The sequence below is a fragment of the Zosterops lateralis genome (assembly GCF_965231275.1).
Source record: "Zosterops lateralis genome assembly, chromosome: 1".
Classification (NCBI taxonomy): domain Eukaryota; kingdom Metazoa; phylum Chordata; class Aves; order Passeriformes; family Zosteropidae; genus Zosterops; species Zosterops lateralis.
The window spans coordinates 5,171,265-5,187,047 of NC_139762.1; the positions used below are offsets into that span (position 1 = coordinate 5,171,265).

General features: G+C 47.1%; 1 protein-coding gene across 1 annotated transcript in view; it reads left to right on the forward strand.

The window, feature by feature from the left end:
- VILL (villin like) overlaps positions 1-15,522 on the forward strand; it is a 35,938-nt gene extending 20,416 nt beyond the window's left edge. The window contains exons 7-20 of the mRNA XM_083880385.1: positions 937-1,136; positions 1,224-1,302; positions 2,712-2,810; positions 4,347-4,500; positions 5,521-5,621; positions 5,890-6,027; positions 6,529-6,687; positions 8,010-8,189; positions 9,101-9,246; positions 9,953-10,097; positions 10,430-10,618; positions 12,306-12,374; positions 13,252-13,509; positions 14,764-15,522. Coding sequence (XP_083736511.1) covers positions 937-1,136; positions 1,224-1,302; positions 2,712-2,810; positions 4,347-4,500; positions 5,521-5,621; positions 5,890-6,027; positions 6,529-6,687; positions 8,010-8,189; positions 9,101-9,246; positions 9,953-10,097; positions 10,430-10,618; positions 12,306-12,374; positions 13,252-13,509; positions 14,764-14,877 — 2,031 coding nt within the window. The 3' untranslated portion in view covers positions 14,878-15,522. The remainder of the gene's footprint in view (positions 1-936; positions 1,137-1,223; positions 1,303-2,711; positions 2,811-4,346; positions 4,501-5,520; positions 5,622-5,889; positions 6,028-6,528; positions 6,688-8,009; positions 8,190-9,100; positions 9,247-9,952; positions 10,098-10,429; positions 10,619-12,305; positions 12,375-13,251; positions 13,510-14,763) is intronic.
- The last annotated feature ends 261 nt before the right edge of the window (positions 15,523-15,783 follow it).

Sequence of the window (15,783 nt, forward strand, 5' to 3'; positions counted from 1 at the left end):
TGATAGGTCAGATCTATAGCTGTTAAGGCACTTTGCAAAGGGATTGTTATCCTTATTTTACTGATACAGGAACCAAGATACAGAGACATAATAAAGCAAGATACAGCAGTGGTCATCAGCAAAGCTGGTGGCCAAGCTTGTGGTCATTATAATATTAAAAGGCAAGTGGGTCTGCTCTGTGTGTGGTGTCCCCTGATGAACTGGGAGAAGGGGAATCTCCACTGGGAGAGGGGGATTCTCCACAGGGAATGTCATTTTTGGGGCACAGTGGACATCCTGTGGAACTGAAGATACAAATCATTCCCCAGCACAGGAAGGGGGGAGCAGGTTCATGGCTGCTGGGTTCATCTCAGGCCTCAGGTGGGTCATTCCCTATCTCTAATAAAGACAGTAGTCTTTCAAAGCTGTTGCAGAAGGTGTCATGGGAACAAAGAAAAAAATTCAATTGAAGATGGAGATTTCAGCCTAATTAGCTGCTTAACATTTCACGCTGCTTTTCTCACAGAAGACATCCACATTTTTTTGAAACATTTAAATGTAAAACGTCACCGCGGGGTGGCCGGGGTCCTGCAGCTCTGCAGCATCCTGCCTCATTGGCCTCAGCATGTGTTCACCTCTCCTCCAGACCATCCCAGGAGATCACTGGACCTGCTGGTGCACAGCCACACACAGACAGTGCCTATTGTGGCTCCCACACCCCTGTGCCCTGCAGGAGCAGCACCAGCAGCAACTACAATTAGCAATATTTTCCTATAAGTTAGTTAATAATCAGGCATTATACAGACATATCTGCTTCTTTAATAGCTGAATTTGGAGGCGCTTCAGAGAGCTGTGGCAATCTGGCTTGGGCTGTTGGTTCTCAGTCACTGCTTGGGGTCTGGGGCTCACTGGGTTTGTGGTGTGTGTCGGGACTGACCCCTGCGGGTCCTTGTGCAGGGTCTTGCCTTGGCTCGGAGCATCAGGGACAGCGAGAGGGGCGGCCGTGCTCAGATTGGCATCATTGACAACGAGAGGGACTCCCCGGACCTGATGCAGATCATGAGGATGGTGCTGGGCGAGCGGCGTGGGGAGCTCCGCGACGCCACCCCCGACACCAAGGCGGACGAGCTGCAGAAAGCCAATGTCCGGCTCTACCAGTGAGTCCTGGCTGTGCTCCCAACCCCGGCCCTGCCCACGGAGGGCTCTCTGGGCTCTAGCTCAGCTCTGTGCCTTCTGTCTTGCAGTGTCTATGAGAAGGACAATGACCTGGTGGTGCAGGAGATCGCCACCCGGCCCCTGACGCAGGATCTGCTCCAGCACGAGGTGAGACAAAGCCAGAGTGGCCTTTCCAGGGAGAAGAGGTGGCTGTGGCTCACTTTGTTTTCAGCTGAGCACCTGTTTCCTGAAAATTATCAGGCCTTCCATCACTAGGAGAGCTTAGCCCTGCTGTTAGGTTAGGACAGCTAAGCCCTGCTACAATCTCGGCAGCCGGAGGTAGGTGGTGTGTTGAAGCTGTTCCAAGAAGAGATGGCAAATTGATGCTCTCAGCCAAGGATTATATTAGCTTGGCAATCACAGTGAGGGAGAGCTGCATACCAGGAATAAATTCCAGATGGAATGAAGGCTTTCGAATACCTGATGTTCAGGGATAGCCTTCCCTCTGCTGACTCCTGAGCAAATAAATACTCTGCTCACGGAGATTTGTTTTCCTGCCATAGCAAGTGGCTGGTCTCAGTGACCCACCCTGGAAGGAGATTTCCTGACAGACCCTCTGGGCAGAGCTTTTCAGAAAACATAGGCTTTTTCCTCTGACTAAAATTTGGCAGAGAATTGCTCATCCTTAATTCTCTGCAGTGCAGACCAGCCTATTCCAACGCAGCACTGTGCTGCAAGGCTCCCACTCCCCTTTTCATCCTGATGTCAGCCTTGTTAAAATCTCAGCCTCCCTTTGCACACACATAAAGCCTTTTTCCTTCTTTCATAGTTCAGTTTGAAAAAGGAGCAGCCTTTGGTCCCACGGTGTGTTTGGAGCACCAGCTCTCAGCAGTGGGGATGGGCTCAGCACACGCCTCTCATCCCTTTTGGGTTTGGGATCCTGCTGCGTTCACAGCAATGCAACACTTTGGGCTCCAGATCAGGGATCTCAGTGAGGACAAAATATTCAAGCAGAAGATGTCTAACTTGGACCTTTCCTGCTCCTTTAGTAGCAGATTTGGGCATAAATGCAGGCAGCAGCAGACTAGGGTTGATATTTCAGCATACACTTCTCCTGGCTCCCTTTAGAGCTGCTGGTGGTTTTGGTTTGAGAACACCTCCTGTGAGGTGGTAATAGCCAGTTTTGAGCAATGCCTAAGAAAAATACATACTTTACCTAGTTACAGTTATAAATCAGCAGCCTGGGCCTGGTGTGCCCACACTTGTGAACCCCCTGCCCTGTGGGGTTAGTGGTAGCTGTGCTCAATTTATAAACCATAAGAAATTAATTCTCTGTCACCTCTGATAGTGGCTGCACCAGGGTTAAAACTCTGCAAGGCAGAGAGGTGAGCTAGATATACATCTATTCTAAATATTCAGGAAGGATCCAACCTGATTAGGCTACAAATGATGAGCTTTTCCTGCACAGAGCTTTTCACGTCTCGGTTTTTTTTTTTGTTTGTTTGTTTGTTTGTTTTTTTTTTTGGTTTGTTTTTTTTTTTTTTTTCCTGTTTCCTTTTTTTTTGGTTTAACCTCAGGACTGCTACATTTTAGACCAAGGTGGATTCAAAATTTATGTCTGGAGAGGAAAAGCCTCCAGCCCAGAAGAGAAAAAAGCAGCATTCACTCGAGCTGTGGTGAGTTGTAATAGAGTGCAAATAATATTGTGGGTGGTTGATATGTGCTGATCTAGATCTGACCACTAACTACAATTAAGTGTAGGTCTTGGGGAGCTGGCCTGTGTAATAACAGAGAGAGAAGTTAAATGTCTAGGAGAGGCATGATGACATAAACACAAAATTGTGAGTCATCAAATTGTGCTAGGAGTAAGACCTGCCACTAAAACTAAGAGAAATAAATGGTTAAAGAAAATAAAGTATAAAATAAAATACTTTTCTACACAGTAAATGGTGAACTTCTGGAAACTGTTGGTTCAAGGGATGATGGAGTCAGAGGGGATCAGCAGGGTCAGGATACAATTAGTCAAATTCATATTCAAAAGGTGCATAAAAGGGCTCTGACGTCCATGTGTTATTTTCTGTCAGAGCATTTCTCAACTCTTCCTCTCAGAAAAAATTAGCCTCAGGGGAGCCTGAGCAAGTAGGGTATTTGGGGGTTTTTTACAGGTTGGTGGGTTGAAGTGAAGGCTATGAGAGAACATGGCTTTTAATTAGACATTTACTTATGGGAAGAATATAAGTGGCTTCATTTTCCGTGAGATCTAACTAAGAGATACTGAACTTCAGTGGTTCCACCTTCAGTGAGGTCCTACCTGAAGACACCCAGCTTCAAAAGGATTGCACCTATTGTCTCAGAGAAGAAAAGCTTAAAAAACTTTGCCTTAAAACTTATCTCACTCTGTGCTCCTTTCAAGAGCTTGGCTCAGGCTCATTTTAGTAGGAAATCATCTTTGCAAATTCTGGCCCTGAGCTACACATGTAGAACAAAAGATGTGTCTTTCTTTCAGTGTGGCAGGTGGGAGGGATGGAAGGACCATCTGCTCTGCTTTTCCCTGAGGGCAGTGTGTGGCTGCAGTTTTTACAGCAGAAGCTGGAGGCTCAGAGAGCCACAACCAGGCTCCTTCCCCAGACCACTGCCAGCACTGCACCTCGGGTCATCCTGGAGCCTTCTGAGATAAACACAGGAGCAGCTCCCAAAACTGATCAAGGATTTTGGCATTGTGGCAGAACCTTTTCCTCCCACTCATATTGTATCTAGCACCTCTGTTGAAATATTCTTTTAACTCAGTGGTAGCACTATGGCAAAGAAATTATGCAGGTTTAGGGAAAAAATGTAAAAAATAAGAAAAAATATTAGTGAGAGTTTAGTCCCTTCAGAACAGACTTCATGCCCTGGGGGTGCTGAGCTGCCTCCACCCCTTCACTCCCATGCTCTCTACCAGGGTACAGGCAGGACAGTCTTCCTGGCTTAGAGAGGGACAAAAAGTTTGGAGAAAAAGGGGGTAGGGGTAGGGTTCAGTCCCCTAAAGACAGAAGTAAACATGGATACTACAGCAAGAGCATTCAGTTACTTCTGATCAGTCTGAATGCAAATCTTGGACTGAATCCTGCCTTGTGTTCAGTGAGCGACACTCACTCTTCTACCTGGTTCAGGTCCAGATGCGTCTTCTCATGTCTGTAAAAAGTAAAAACTACCTTTCTGAACCCCACCAGGGCTTTATCCAAGCCAAAGGTTATCCTTCATCCACCAACGTTGAGGTGATCAATGATGGAGCAGAGTCAGCCATGTTCAAACAGCTCTTCCAGAGGTGGACAGAAAAGAACGAGACACAAGGGCTGGGCAAGGTCTACACTACAGGCAAAATTGGTGAGCACATTGGTCCTGGGTCTGTCTTTCCTACCTGTGCTAAGCTGAGAAAATATCATTCACATCAACTGTCTCCTGCCTTCAGGATCCTGAAAATCCAATGTACAGTCTTCTAGTGCCTTCTATTTTCCATCTTCTTGAGTAGATGGAAAGGATTCATGTACTGAATGATGTTCAGGTCTGCTGGATTTTATTACATGAAGCAAATTGCCTCTTCCTCTAAATGTAAATGTTGGTAGAGGTCCCTCCCCTCTGAACAATTGTATGCAAAATTTCCCACTTGCAAAAATCCCGAATTTCCGTTATCAAGGGCTAATGCTGAGCCTGATAAGGAGTTCTGCTTTCATTTACACTGGCATCCATCCAGTCACCTCCTGACGTCAGTGGAATGATGCTGTATTTACACCAGGTGTAAATGGTGTATTTATCACACTGCTGAAGGGAATATTACAATGCATTAACCCCAAAGAGCAAACAATTCCAAAGAGAGAGAACTTGTTGATGACTGATGGGAAGGTGACAGAGATGCTGAACGTCCCCATCAATAACAGCTTGAGAGCCGCAAATCTCTTTCCCTTGCAAGTTCTCTCTTTTCTCTCCATCTCTGTTTCTGTGCTGTCTGTAAATAACACTCTTTCTTTGTCATGAGCTGGAGAAATGTAGGCATTTTATTTCTGAAATCAGCATTTTAAAAGGAGGGAAATATTTATAGATTTGGAAAAAAAAATTAAGAATTTTCAGTCAGGAGACTACTAGTATTTTTACCAGCTTGCCATCACTGGAACATGCAGTTTGGCCAATTCCAACCTGTAACAGATCAAGACTGAAGTGTGTGAGCTCTTGTATATTCCAAATTTTGAATATTCCAAAGTCAGTGCTGGTTTACTGGGGGCAGGAGGGGCTTCTTGTAAGCCTGAACCGGGTTTTACTTGCTGTACAATGATTATGTTTGAGGATGATGGAAGGGTTTGTGTGCTGAGCATTCACCGGTCCTTGTTTTTGTTCTGCCGGCACACACAGCCAAGGTGGAGCAGGTGAAGTTTGACACCACCCAGCTCCACGCCAGACCTGAGCTTGCAGCTGAGCAGAGGATGGTGGACGATGCCTCCGGGGAGATTGAGGTGAGAGAGCTCCTCTGGCTGACACAGGGTGCAATAATCAGCCTGTTTCCAAGCATTACTTGGTTTTTACAGCTTGGGGGAGATGGAGGATGGACCTCCTGGCAGTTTACAGCTTCCTCACGAGGGACAGGCACTGATCTCTTCCCTTTGGTGACCAGTGATGGGACCTGTGGGATCACCTGAAGCTTCAGTGGTGTGGTAGCCAAAGGGTTGTGCTCTGTCCTCACCTTGACTCCACTGCTGCTAACCAAGATGTTTTGTTCCCTAGGTGTGGAGGATTGAGGACTTGGAAATGCAGCCAGTGAATCCCAAGACGTATGGGCAGTTCTATGGGGGTGATTGCTACCTGGTCCTGTACACCTACCTGAGGTCAGGCAGACCCCACTACGTCCTCTACATGTGGCAGGTGGGTTCAAAGCAGAACAGAGGGCACTGTGCTGGGCCTGCTATACAAGCCTAAAGCTGAAGGAAGCAATTGCTGGAAGAACTCAGATACTCTTTGCTCATCAGTTTTAAATATCCCAAGCTGTCCTTTGTAGGTAGCATGGACACTGATCCCAAGCTGCCATCAGACTGAGCACCAGCAAAATCAGACAGAAGGACTGAAGGATGATGGGGCTTACAGTGCTGAGGTCAAACTTTGGACTCAGATTATCCATTAAAGGCTCAGTTCTTAGAGTATATGAGCATCTCTGCTCTCCTTTTTAAAGTATATTTTCATGCAGAGAGAAGCTCCAAAAATGGGACTCTAAAGTCTGCAAAACCATAATGCCAGTGAAATTTAAATATCTGGAAGTTTTAATTCCAATCTCATGATATTACACACTTTGGGATTGGCAAGTGCTGAATTGTGAAGAAGTTTTTTACCCTTGCTCTGATCACACTGTGTCACCTCCCTGTCCCCCAGGGCCGCCACGCCTCCGTGGATGAAATCACTGCCTGTGCCCTCAATGCCATCGAGCTGGACAAGAAATATGGGGACGAGGCCGTGCAGGTGCGAGTGACAATGGGCAAGGAGCCCAGGCACTTCCTGGCCATCTTCAAGGGCAGGCTGGTCATCTACGAGGTAACGTGGCTCTGGGAGGTGGCAGCACCAAGGGTGGCTTGGCAGCTGCAGTGGAAATAGTCCAATAAAAATGGGCTGATATTCAGGAAAGGAGCCCGCCAGCTCTGCACAGGCTGGCACAGGGGACATGGCTGGTACTCCTCAAGCAATCTGAACACTGTTTGAGTAAATACAGTCCTGGGCTGATCCAACTCAACTGTCCACCTGTAGTAAAGTATCCCCCACCCCTGAGTGGGCATCTCTTTGTAAGGAAAGAGTTTCAGTTTACCTTTAGACATTTTAGGAAGTTTAACTAGAAAGTTCTGTGCCCTTCTCATTGGAACTGGCTCAGTGCCAGCACAGAGGCATTGATTGAGCTTAGAAAGTGTAGCTCAAAACCTGTTGCTGATTTCATTGGACCAGGGATCAAATGGCCTGCCTGAACCATTTGAATACCAAAGAAGGAGCATAAAAGAACTAAGGGGTTTTCTGGAGTGATTTTAGCAGGGTGTCAGAGGTTTCTCTGACACCTGTGCTTGTCTTTTTCTTTTGTTTTTGTAATGTTTATTATTTTTCATATATTAAACCTTTTACTTTACAAAACACCTCTGAAAAGCAGTCTTGCTATGATTACTTTAAGCCAATCTGCAAGGGCTGGACCCTCAGAGGTATTTGGTACCCCCATATCCACCCCTGAGCTCCAGCAGTGACCTGTGAGGTTCATTCCAACTCCGTCCCAAAATACTTTAGAGAATAAGGCAGTCATCCTATGAATTACCAATACTGCTGTCCAGAGAGGATCCTTCAAAATATCCTACAAACATGATTTGAATTGTCCTTGCCTGAATTATAAAACATAACTACCAACCCACTACCCACTTCCCTTGCTGCCTTGGCTGCTGACACTTGTGGTGAAGTTCCAAATGGCTCTAGGAGAGGGGAATGGCCCTCAGCTCTCAGTATTGGTCCCACTATTTGGTTTCCATGGCAGATGTTCAGTTAAGGTGAGCACAGCTGGAAATCAGGGTACAGATGCCTTGCCCAGTTTACATGGCACATCCTCTACAGACACCAAGATCTGCTCACATGGACCTTGAGGATCTTGATGGGAGCTGGTCAAGACTCAGAAATCAGGCAGAAATGTGGGAGTTGTGCCATGTGGGTTTCATTCTGACCTGGAATCAGAAGATATTTGCATCTCCTCACCCACTCAGTGCAGAACCATGGCCCATCATTGCAACAGTGGGCAGGGCTGTGAGCCTTCTCCAAATCAGTCACACCCTAGATCTGTGTGTGTGTCCTCCTCACCTCCTTATACCACTCTTCCCTCTGTGTCTCTGCAGGGAGGCACCAGCCGGGCTCAGAAGAGCTCCCCCGAGCCACCCATCCGCCTCTTCCAGGTGAGGGGCACGGATGAGGTGAACACCAAAGCCACAGAGGTGCCAGCCCGAGCCTCCTCCCTCAACTCCAATGATGTCTTCCTGCTCACCACCAGCCAAGTCTGCTACCTGTGGTGTGGGAAGGTGAGTTCTGCAGCGAGACACGCTGGGAGGCAGCCAAAGGAATCTGAAGTTGCTGAGATGGGGCTGGAGTCTCCTGCCTCTGCCAGGTCATGGAGATGATTCCTTGGGCAGGTGGACCATTAGTTCAGTGGAGAAACGGCCTCAGGTTGTGCCAGGGGAGGTTAATACTAGACATTTCCTAATACTAGATATTAGGAAAAATTTCTTCACAGAAAGGGATGTCAAGCACTGGAACAGGCTGTCCAGGGCAATAGTGGAGTCAAAAGTATTCAAAGAATGTGTGGATGTGGCACTTGATGACATGATTTAGTGCTGCTGGGCTGATGGTTGGACATCATGATCTTAAAGATCCTTTTCAACCTTAATGATTTGATGTTTCTGTGAGGGAAGTAAGTGCACCCAGGAAAGGGCTCTGTCTGTGAAGGGTCAGCAGTAACAGCCCTCTCTCTACATGCTGGGCTTCCCCTCACCTCATTGTAGATGTTCATACAGCTCTCATGTGAATAAATCATCCCATATTTTCCAGCTGTAAGGAATCAGACAGGATGAGAGCAAATTCATTTATCTTGTGTTGTGTGCCAGGATGAGATGGTAGATCAAACCAAAGCAGAGAACTTGTGGATGCCCCATCCCTGGAAGTGTTCAAAGCCAGGTTGGATATGGCTTGGAGCATCCTGTTCAAGTAGAAGGTGTTCCTGATGATCTTTAAAGTCCCTCCTGACCCAAATCATTCTGTCATTCTGTGAGTTTTGCTCTAGGTGCCATTGGCTGCACTAAGTGTCCCTTCAAGGACTAGAAATGGATTCTGAGTGATCAGTTCAAACAAGTCTGAAGCTCTCTGGAGGACCAGCCATGGATAAGATTTGCCAGTCTGCCCCTAACTGCACCTCAATCTTTTATCCTGAACACAGGGATGCAGTGGAGATGAGAGGGAGATGGCAAAAATGGTGGCTGACATCGTTTCCAGGCGGGACAAGCACACCATTCTGGAAGGACAGGAGCCAGCAGAGTTCTGGGAAGCTCTGGGAGGCAAAGCACCTTATGCCAGTGAAAAGAGGTAACAGTGACCTGCTTGTTACTCTGGGCCTGGCAAGGGGACATTAAGCAAGAGATCAAAACTTTTCAGGAAAGTGAAAATTTTGATACTGTGTCCTCAATAAAGGGAGCAGGAAGCCAGAATATCACCAAGACCTTGGTCAGAGACCACACCAAGGTGTTTCTTTCCTGGCTTTGGGGCCAGGAGTTCTGAAGTGGGAGCTACAGGTCCAAAGCCTACAGACAAGGCTGTGCTACATCCTTCTTTATTCCCAGTAAGCCTATCCCATATATTATCCCGAGGGCTGCAGGAGCCACATGCTCCATTTCCAGCCATTATCAGCAGCAGCCCCAGGAGAATCACCAGACTAGATCTGCTTCTGGACAACAGGGATTTCTCCAGCTCTCTGGGCCAGTGATAGTTTCCTTTGAAAAAAAAAGATCTGGTGTGTCTTTCACCTTACATCAGGCTCATCACCACAATGAGAGAAGGGCTCTGCTTTTGCCTTTTTGGGTGGAGAAAAAAAAATTACCTTTGAAAATCATTAAAATGGTCTGAGAATCCCCTGATACCTGACAGTGCTGACTTTCAGACCTTTAGATGAGTGTTGCCATGTTCCCCCTCTTCCTTCAAGGCCACCACAAGTAGCTTCAGGGCCCTGCTGTAAGCCAAGAGGGAAAGATTTCCACCTTTCTTTCTTTTTCCTCCCCTGCCGTGCGTGAGGCAGGTTCCAGGAGCAGAGCACACAGTACCAGCCTCGCCTCTTCGAGTGCTCCAACCAGACGGGTCGGTTCATCATGACAGAGGTGGTTGGGTTCTGCCAGGAGGACCTGGATGAAGATGATGTCATGCTGCTGGACACATGGGAAGAGGTCAGAAAAAAAGCCTCCTCCCTTTCTCAGGCATATTTTCAAACAGATTATGGCTTTAAGTTGGTGTTTGTTGAGTTGGATCTCTGACTGAGACTGGGTTCAGCTACTTTGAAATGTACAAGAGCCATTACCTGAAATATTTATGCTGCATGCCTGTCTCAAAAGCAAAATCTTCTTTGGCTGGGGGTAAATCAGGGCTCAGAATCACAGGGGACTATTGGGAAAACACATCTCCAATCTTATCTGTGCTCCCACTGGCAGAGGAGAACAAACAGCTGTGCCTGCACAGGTTCTAATGCCTCACTGACCTTCAACACCTTCTCCCCCTGCAGATTTTCCTTTGGGTTGGCAAAGCCTCCAACGCACAGGAGAGGAACGAGGCAATTGCCTCAGCTAAGGAGTATCTCAAGACTCATCCAGCTGGGAGGGACTTGGCAACTCCCATCATCCTGGTGAAGCAGGGCTATGAACCCCTCAACTTCACGGGGTGGTTCAACGCTTGGGACCCCTACAAATGGAGTGTAAGTTGCTGCAGAAGCCCTGTGACTTCTCAGTGGTGCCTGGAGGGTGGTGGTGTCAGTGAATATGGGATGCATGGAGTGAAACCTCACTAGGACATGTCCTGAGCTTCACAAAATTGTGGAACCAATCCTTGGGTTGGAAGGGACCTTAAAGATCATCCAGTTCCAACCCCCTGCCGTGGGCAGGGACATGAGTTCCTGGTGCTGTCTGAGCAGCTTCTGCTCCTTCACCAATAAAAAGTAGCTGTGTGGTGAAACTGAGGCTTTTGCACATGTGCTTGAATTCACAATATTCATATTTTTGTAAATAGAAGGTTCCAAATCAAGTTTTTGATTTCAGCCAAAAAGAGGTGGGGACTCTGAGCTGTAAAATCAAGTTCAGAGGGAAAACAGACCCACCCACATCATAAAGGAAAAAAAAAAACTAAACCAACAGAGAAGTTCATTGTTGAAAATGCAGCCTCAGAGACAAATTTATGACCCAGCTTTAAGGGCAAACTGTGGTGAAATGAAAGATGTGAGCAGACAGGTCTAATGTTCAGGTTTGTGGAAAGCCCAGGAGCTCCTGGGCAAGGTCACCCTTGGTCCCTGAACACCAGCCTTCAAAAGCAGAGTTACAAATACCAGCTCCTCCCTACACAGAAATGGAAAACTGCCCCAGGAGATGACTGGGAAAGAAAAATTCCTTTTTCCCCTCTTTCCCCAGGACTTCACGCTGCAGGAAAACTCTTACAGAGATATTTTATTTCCTGTATCTGGGTTTGCATTGTCTTTCTTCCCAATCCGTGTGGTGGTGGATCAAGTCTTGACAGCTGGATCTGGAGAGATAAGACAGCAACTCACAATGACCCTTAAAAATATGTTGATGCTCCGAAAAAAGTCAAAACTTGTGGGTTTGTTTTAGTTTTTTTTTTCCCGAGGAGCTGCTGAAAAACAAGGATACAGCTCATAAAATATGTGCCTCTAAAAATATCCCCTGTAGGCAGCTTCAGCAACTACAGACAAGCCATCCAAACTGTTGACATCCCAGAAACATCTGGTGTGTGTTCTTTGCTCAGTTTTGGGTCTAAATCTGTTTTCTCTGCAGTCCATGTGTTTGTGTTGCTTGTTCTTGTTGGGAAACTTTGTTGGATGATTCTGTTAAGAACTGACATCTCCTGGCTGCTTAGGAAAACACAGTCATGAGCTTTGCCAATTGATCTAGCATATTCCATTTCTTTAATAGAAAATAAGAGGTATCTCGTAATAAATGGCACCTAATTACAAGAAGACAGGACTTGAGTCTTTGAAAAAGTCTGTTGTTTTAGCTGAATGAATCAGGAAATTGGAAAAAAATTAATATTATTTCAGGCATTGCAAGATTCATCAAAAATTTAAAAAATACTTAAATCCAGCAGTAAATATTATTTCTATTCATTTACGTTCTGCAAATTGAAATTTCCTGGTTTCACCTGTTATTGTCCAACTTCAAAGCCTGAAGTCCATTTTTTTTTCTTTCTTTTCAAGTAAAAGCTCAGATTCTGGCAGTCTTCTGATTGCAGGGGCTGAGGTTTGCAGGAGCTGCCACATCAGTGGCCATCACTGGGCTTTAAAATTCATCATCTCCTGACCCAGGAGTGTGGGTTAGAGACCAGCAGTGTGGGCTAAAGGCAGCCCATGGCTCTCACAACTCTCTCTTTCCTCTTAGGATGGCAAGTCCTACGAGGAGATGAAGAACAGCTTGGGAGACGTGTCGGCCATATCCGAGATCAAAGTGGTGAGTTGTGTCTTGGCCATACAAGTAGGAAACACCTGGGTTCACACACCACCACATCCCCCTGCCTGTTTGCACAGAGGAGGAGACACCAGGATCAGGGCAGGGATGGGAACCTCAGGCTGCCAACATCAGAGCTGTGCTCCTCTGTGGGAAGCAAGGGAGATGTGATAAATCACCCATAAGTACACCCAGACCTCCTGAGCCTTTTCTAGTCCTGCCCAGAGGCATCTGTGAGCAAGATGTCCAGCTGCTCCAGTGCAGAAGAAATTCAGGTGTGTGCAGCCCTAAGAGGGTGCAGTTAAGTGTTTTGTGAGTAGTTTACAATGGTGGAGCCGCTGAGATCTCAAATAAGGGTCCCCTGAGAAGGGAATAGTCCAGTGGGGGATCCTCCAATGTAAATGAGGTCCCAACAGTCCCAAATGCCATTGTCACATGGGTCAGTTTTGCCCTGAGCAGGGTCAGGATGAAAGCAGGAAGGAAGTGGCAGGTTTGGTTGAGGAGAGATGGCTCATCAGGGAGGGGTGTGCAGGTAATTCAGGTGTTTTAGACATGGTAGACCTCTAACCTCACCTTCTGTCATCCCACATGTGCCTTCCCCTGATGTTATCTTGAGAAGAATGAGACTGCTGTAAGTATCCTCAGTTCTTTGTAAGAGCTCTCACTAGTGTGTGCTTTTAGCAGTCCTAACACCAAGGTGTAGCATTTATGGAGGCACTGCACTAACGCTTTAGTTGGGACTTTCCCCTTGCTGCTTTGGAGCTAGAGATAGTCTGTGCCAGAAACAGTCCCCCACAACCCCAGCAGAAAGATCCTGGGATCATCCCCAACTTGCTCTGCCAGAGCATCTCATCACGACGTGTTTTCCTCCACTTGGCAGGACCTGAACAACCTCAGCCTCAACAAGAGAACCCTCAGCACGAGCAACCTGGCTGGTTCAGGTACAGCAAATGCCTCCTCGGAGTACAAATCTCACTTCAGCAACAGTGACAGCAACAGCTACAGCAACAACTACAACAGCAACAACAACAGCCACAGCAGCCCTGTGCCCAACGGGGAAGGGATTTACTCCCGAGAGGTGCTGATGCACAGGACAGTGGATGAACTTCCCGAAGGCGTGGATCCCACTAAAAAAGAGGTGACAGCACTGCTGGTTTGATGCCTTTCTAGCTTAACCTGGAGCTGACTAAGTGAACTTTAGACTACCGAGTCCTGCTCAGACTCAAGGGCATACAGGTGTCACCAAAAGCAGGAGCTTTGTGTGAGGAAGTTCATAGAACCGTAGAATGGGCTGGGTTGGAAGGGACCTTAAAGGTCATCCAGTTCCAGCCCCCTGCTGTGGACAGGGACACCTTGTGGTGGTTTTAGCCTAGCTGAAGTAATTATGGGGTTTCTGTGGCAGAAGAAAAATAATTTAAGTAGTAGTTTTTAGAAAATGTTTTCTTCTGCTAGAATTTTTTTTGCTCTGCCACCCAAATTCTGTCCTCAGAGGGACAGGTGACACAGATGAGAACAAAGCCAGAATTTGCTTTTTACTTGAGCTATAGGTGAATGTTTTCACTTGAAACTCCTCCCAGAAAGGATTGATCGTCTTTTTTTTTAATTGTCAGAAAGCTTGTGTTTCAGCAGTTTTCAATTTCAGAAGAAATTACGCATCCCAGATTTCCAGTCAGCCCAAAGATTTTGGCAGTGGCTGCAGCTGAATCCAAGCAAACTGATGGGGGGGACAGAGGACTGATTCCCTGTACTCCCTGTAATCCTTGTTTGACCAGTGTCTTGCCCAACAGATCTGGCAAAGGCCAGCACCCACAGCCAGAGTCACGATCCACAGCTGGGCTCTACATGGGTTCTTCCACCCAAAATCCCAGGAAAAATCTCAACCTCCCATTCCCACAGGGTCTTTCTTAGTATCTCTGATGAGGGTTTGCTTTCTGCAAACCTCATCTCTCCAGCGATGGGAATGAACATTTCCAGTGAACATTTTAGGGGAGGGGACTGAACAAGGGGGAGATGCTTTCATTGTGAATCACTGCCTAAGGAACCACCCAAAACTCTGGCCAGCAGAGCTTCCCTGGTGGACCATAAATTGTCCTGGCCACAGTATGATCAGCAGGGACTAAATTCCAGCCAGAACATGCAAACTCCTCAAAACTGGAACATCTCTTTGGGCTGGTGGGTTTTTATTCCCCTGGTGCTTTGTTAAGTGGGATGAGGAACAGTCGGCTGGGATGTTCCATTTCCCACCACGAGGACAGAGAGCTGAACAGGAGCTGTTGGTGTGGAGTCAGAGGTCAGCACTGGCACAATGGGGAGAGGGAGGATGCAGCTGTGGGGGTGTCCCAGGCTCTGCAAAAGCCAAAGCTGACCTGTCCTTTCTCTCTCTTCCCTGCAGTGCTATCTCTCCGATGCTGATTTCCACGATATCTTTGGGAAGTCCAAGGACGAGTTCTACCAGATGCCCAAATGGAAGCAGCAGAACGAGAAGAAACAATTTGGACTCTTTTGAGACTTCAGGGGACATCTGATGACTCTGGGACCAGGCCCTGCTCCCTTAGGAGCTGCAGGAAAGAAGTGCAGGCATTTGCTCAATGATCCCAACCCAGCACCCCAATCTAATGCAGTTATTCCAGCAGCCACTGTTCAGGGGATGGCTCCTTTCTCCCTGCAAACCCAGAACCCTAGGAGGCAAAACCTTTTTTCAGGAACAGCTTGACAGGATGTTTTTGCTTCTTCCTGACACTTTTTTGCTGATAGCCATGAAGACAAGTGTGTGCCACACAACTCCACTGTAGCCTCATCTTTTCTCTCCCTTTTGCAAATTGCCACGTGCACAAGGCCAGATCTTCTTCCTTCATTTGTAGAAGTTTAAAGTTAGTCAAGACAAAGGCCATTTGCAGCTGCTGTGTAAATTCTGGGTGAGGACAGGAGGGCGAAGCCCTAAGAGGATGGAGGGGGAGCCTTGAGGTCAGGAAAAAGGTAGTGGAGTAGCCAGATGCTCGATGGGGTAATCTGTGGAGTGACAGAACCAGACAGTTCTGCTACTTCTCACCTTGTAGAAAAACTACTCACCAAAGAACAGCAAGAATCAGTTCCAGATTAACATGCATAGCCCAGGGCACATGAGAACACATGAGAACCTGGTTTGGGGCGGGGGGGAAAGCACTTATTAAGAGTATATTTATTAGCTGATCTGTTTCAAGAGGATGATGGCACTAAAGGCTAGACACAAATGTCGATTTTTGACTGCCAGAGAAGACTCTGTCTACTTTTTTTCTCATTCAGACAACATCTGCAATCTCACTTGGCCTCCCTGACCACGGCCAGGTGAATGTCAGAGTCCACCTGCCCACAGACCAGAGGCCAGTTGGGTTTTGGATATAACCTGAGGCAGAGGGTGTCCTACTGAAGCTTT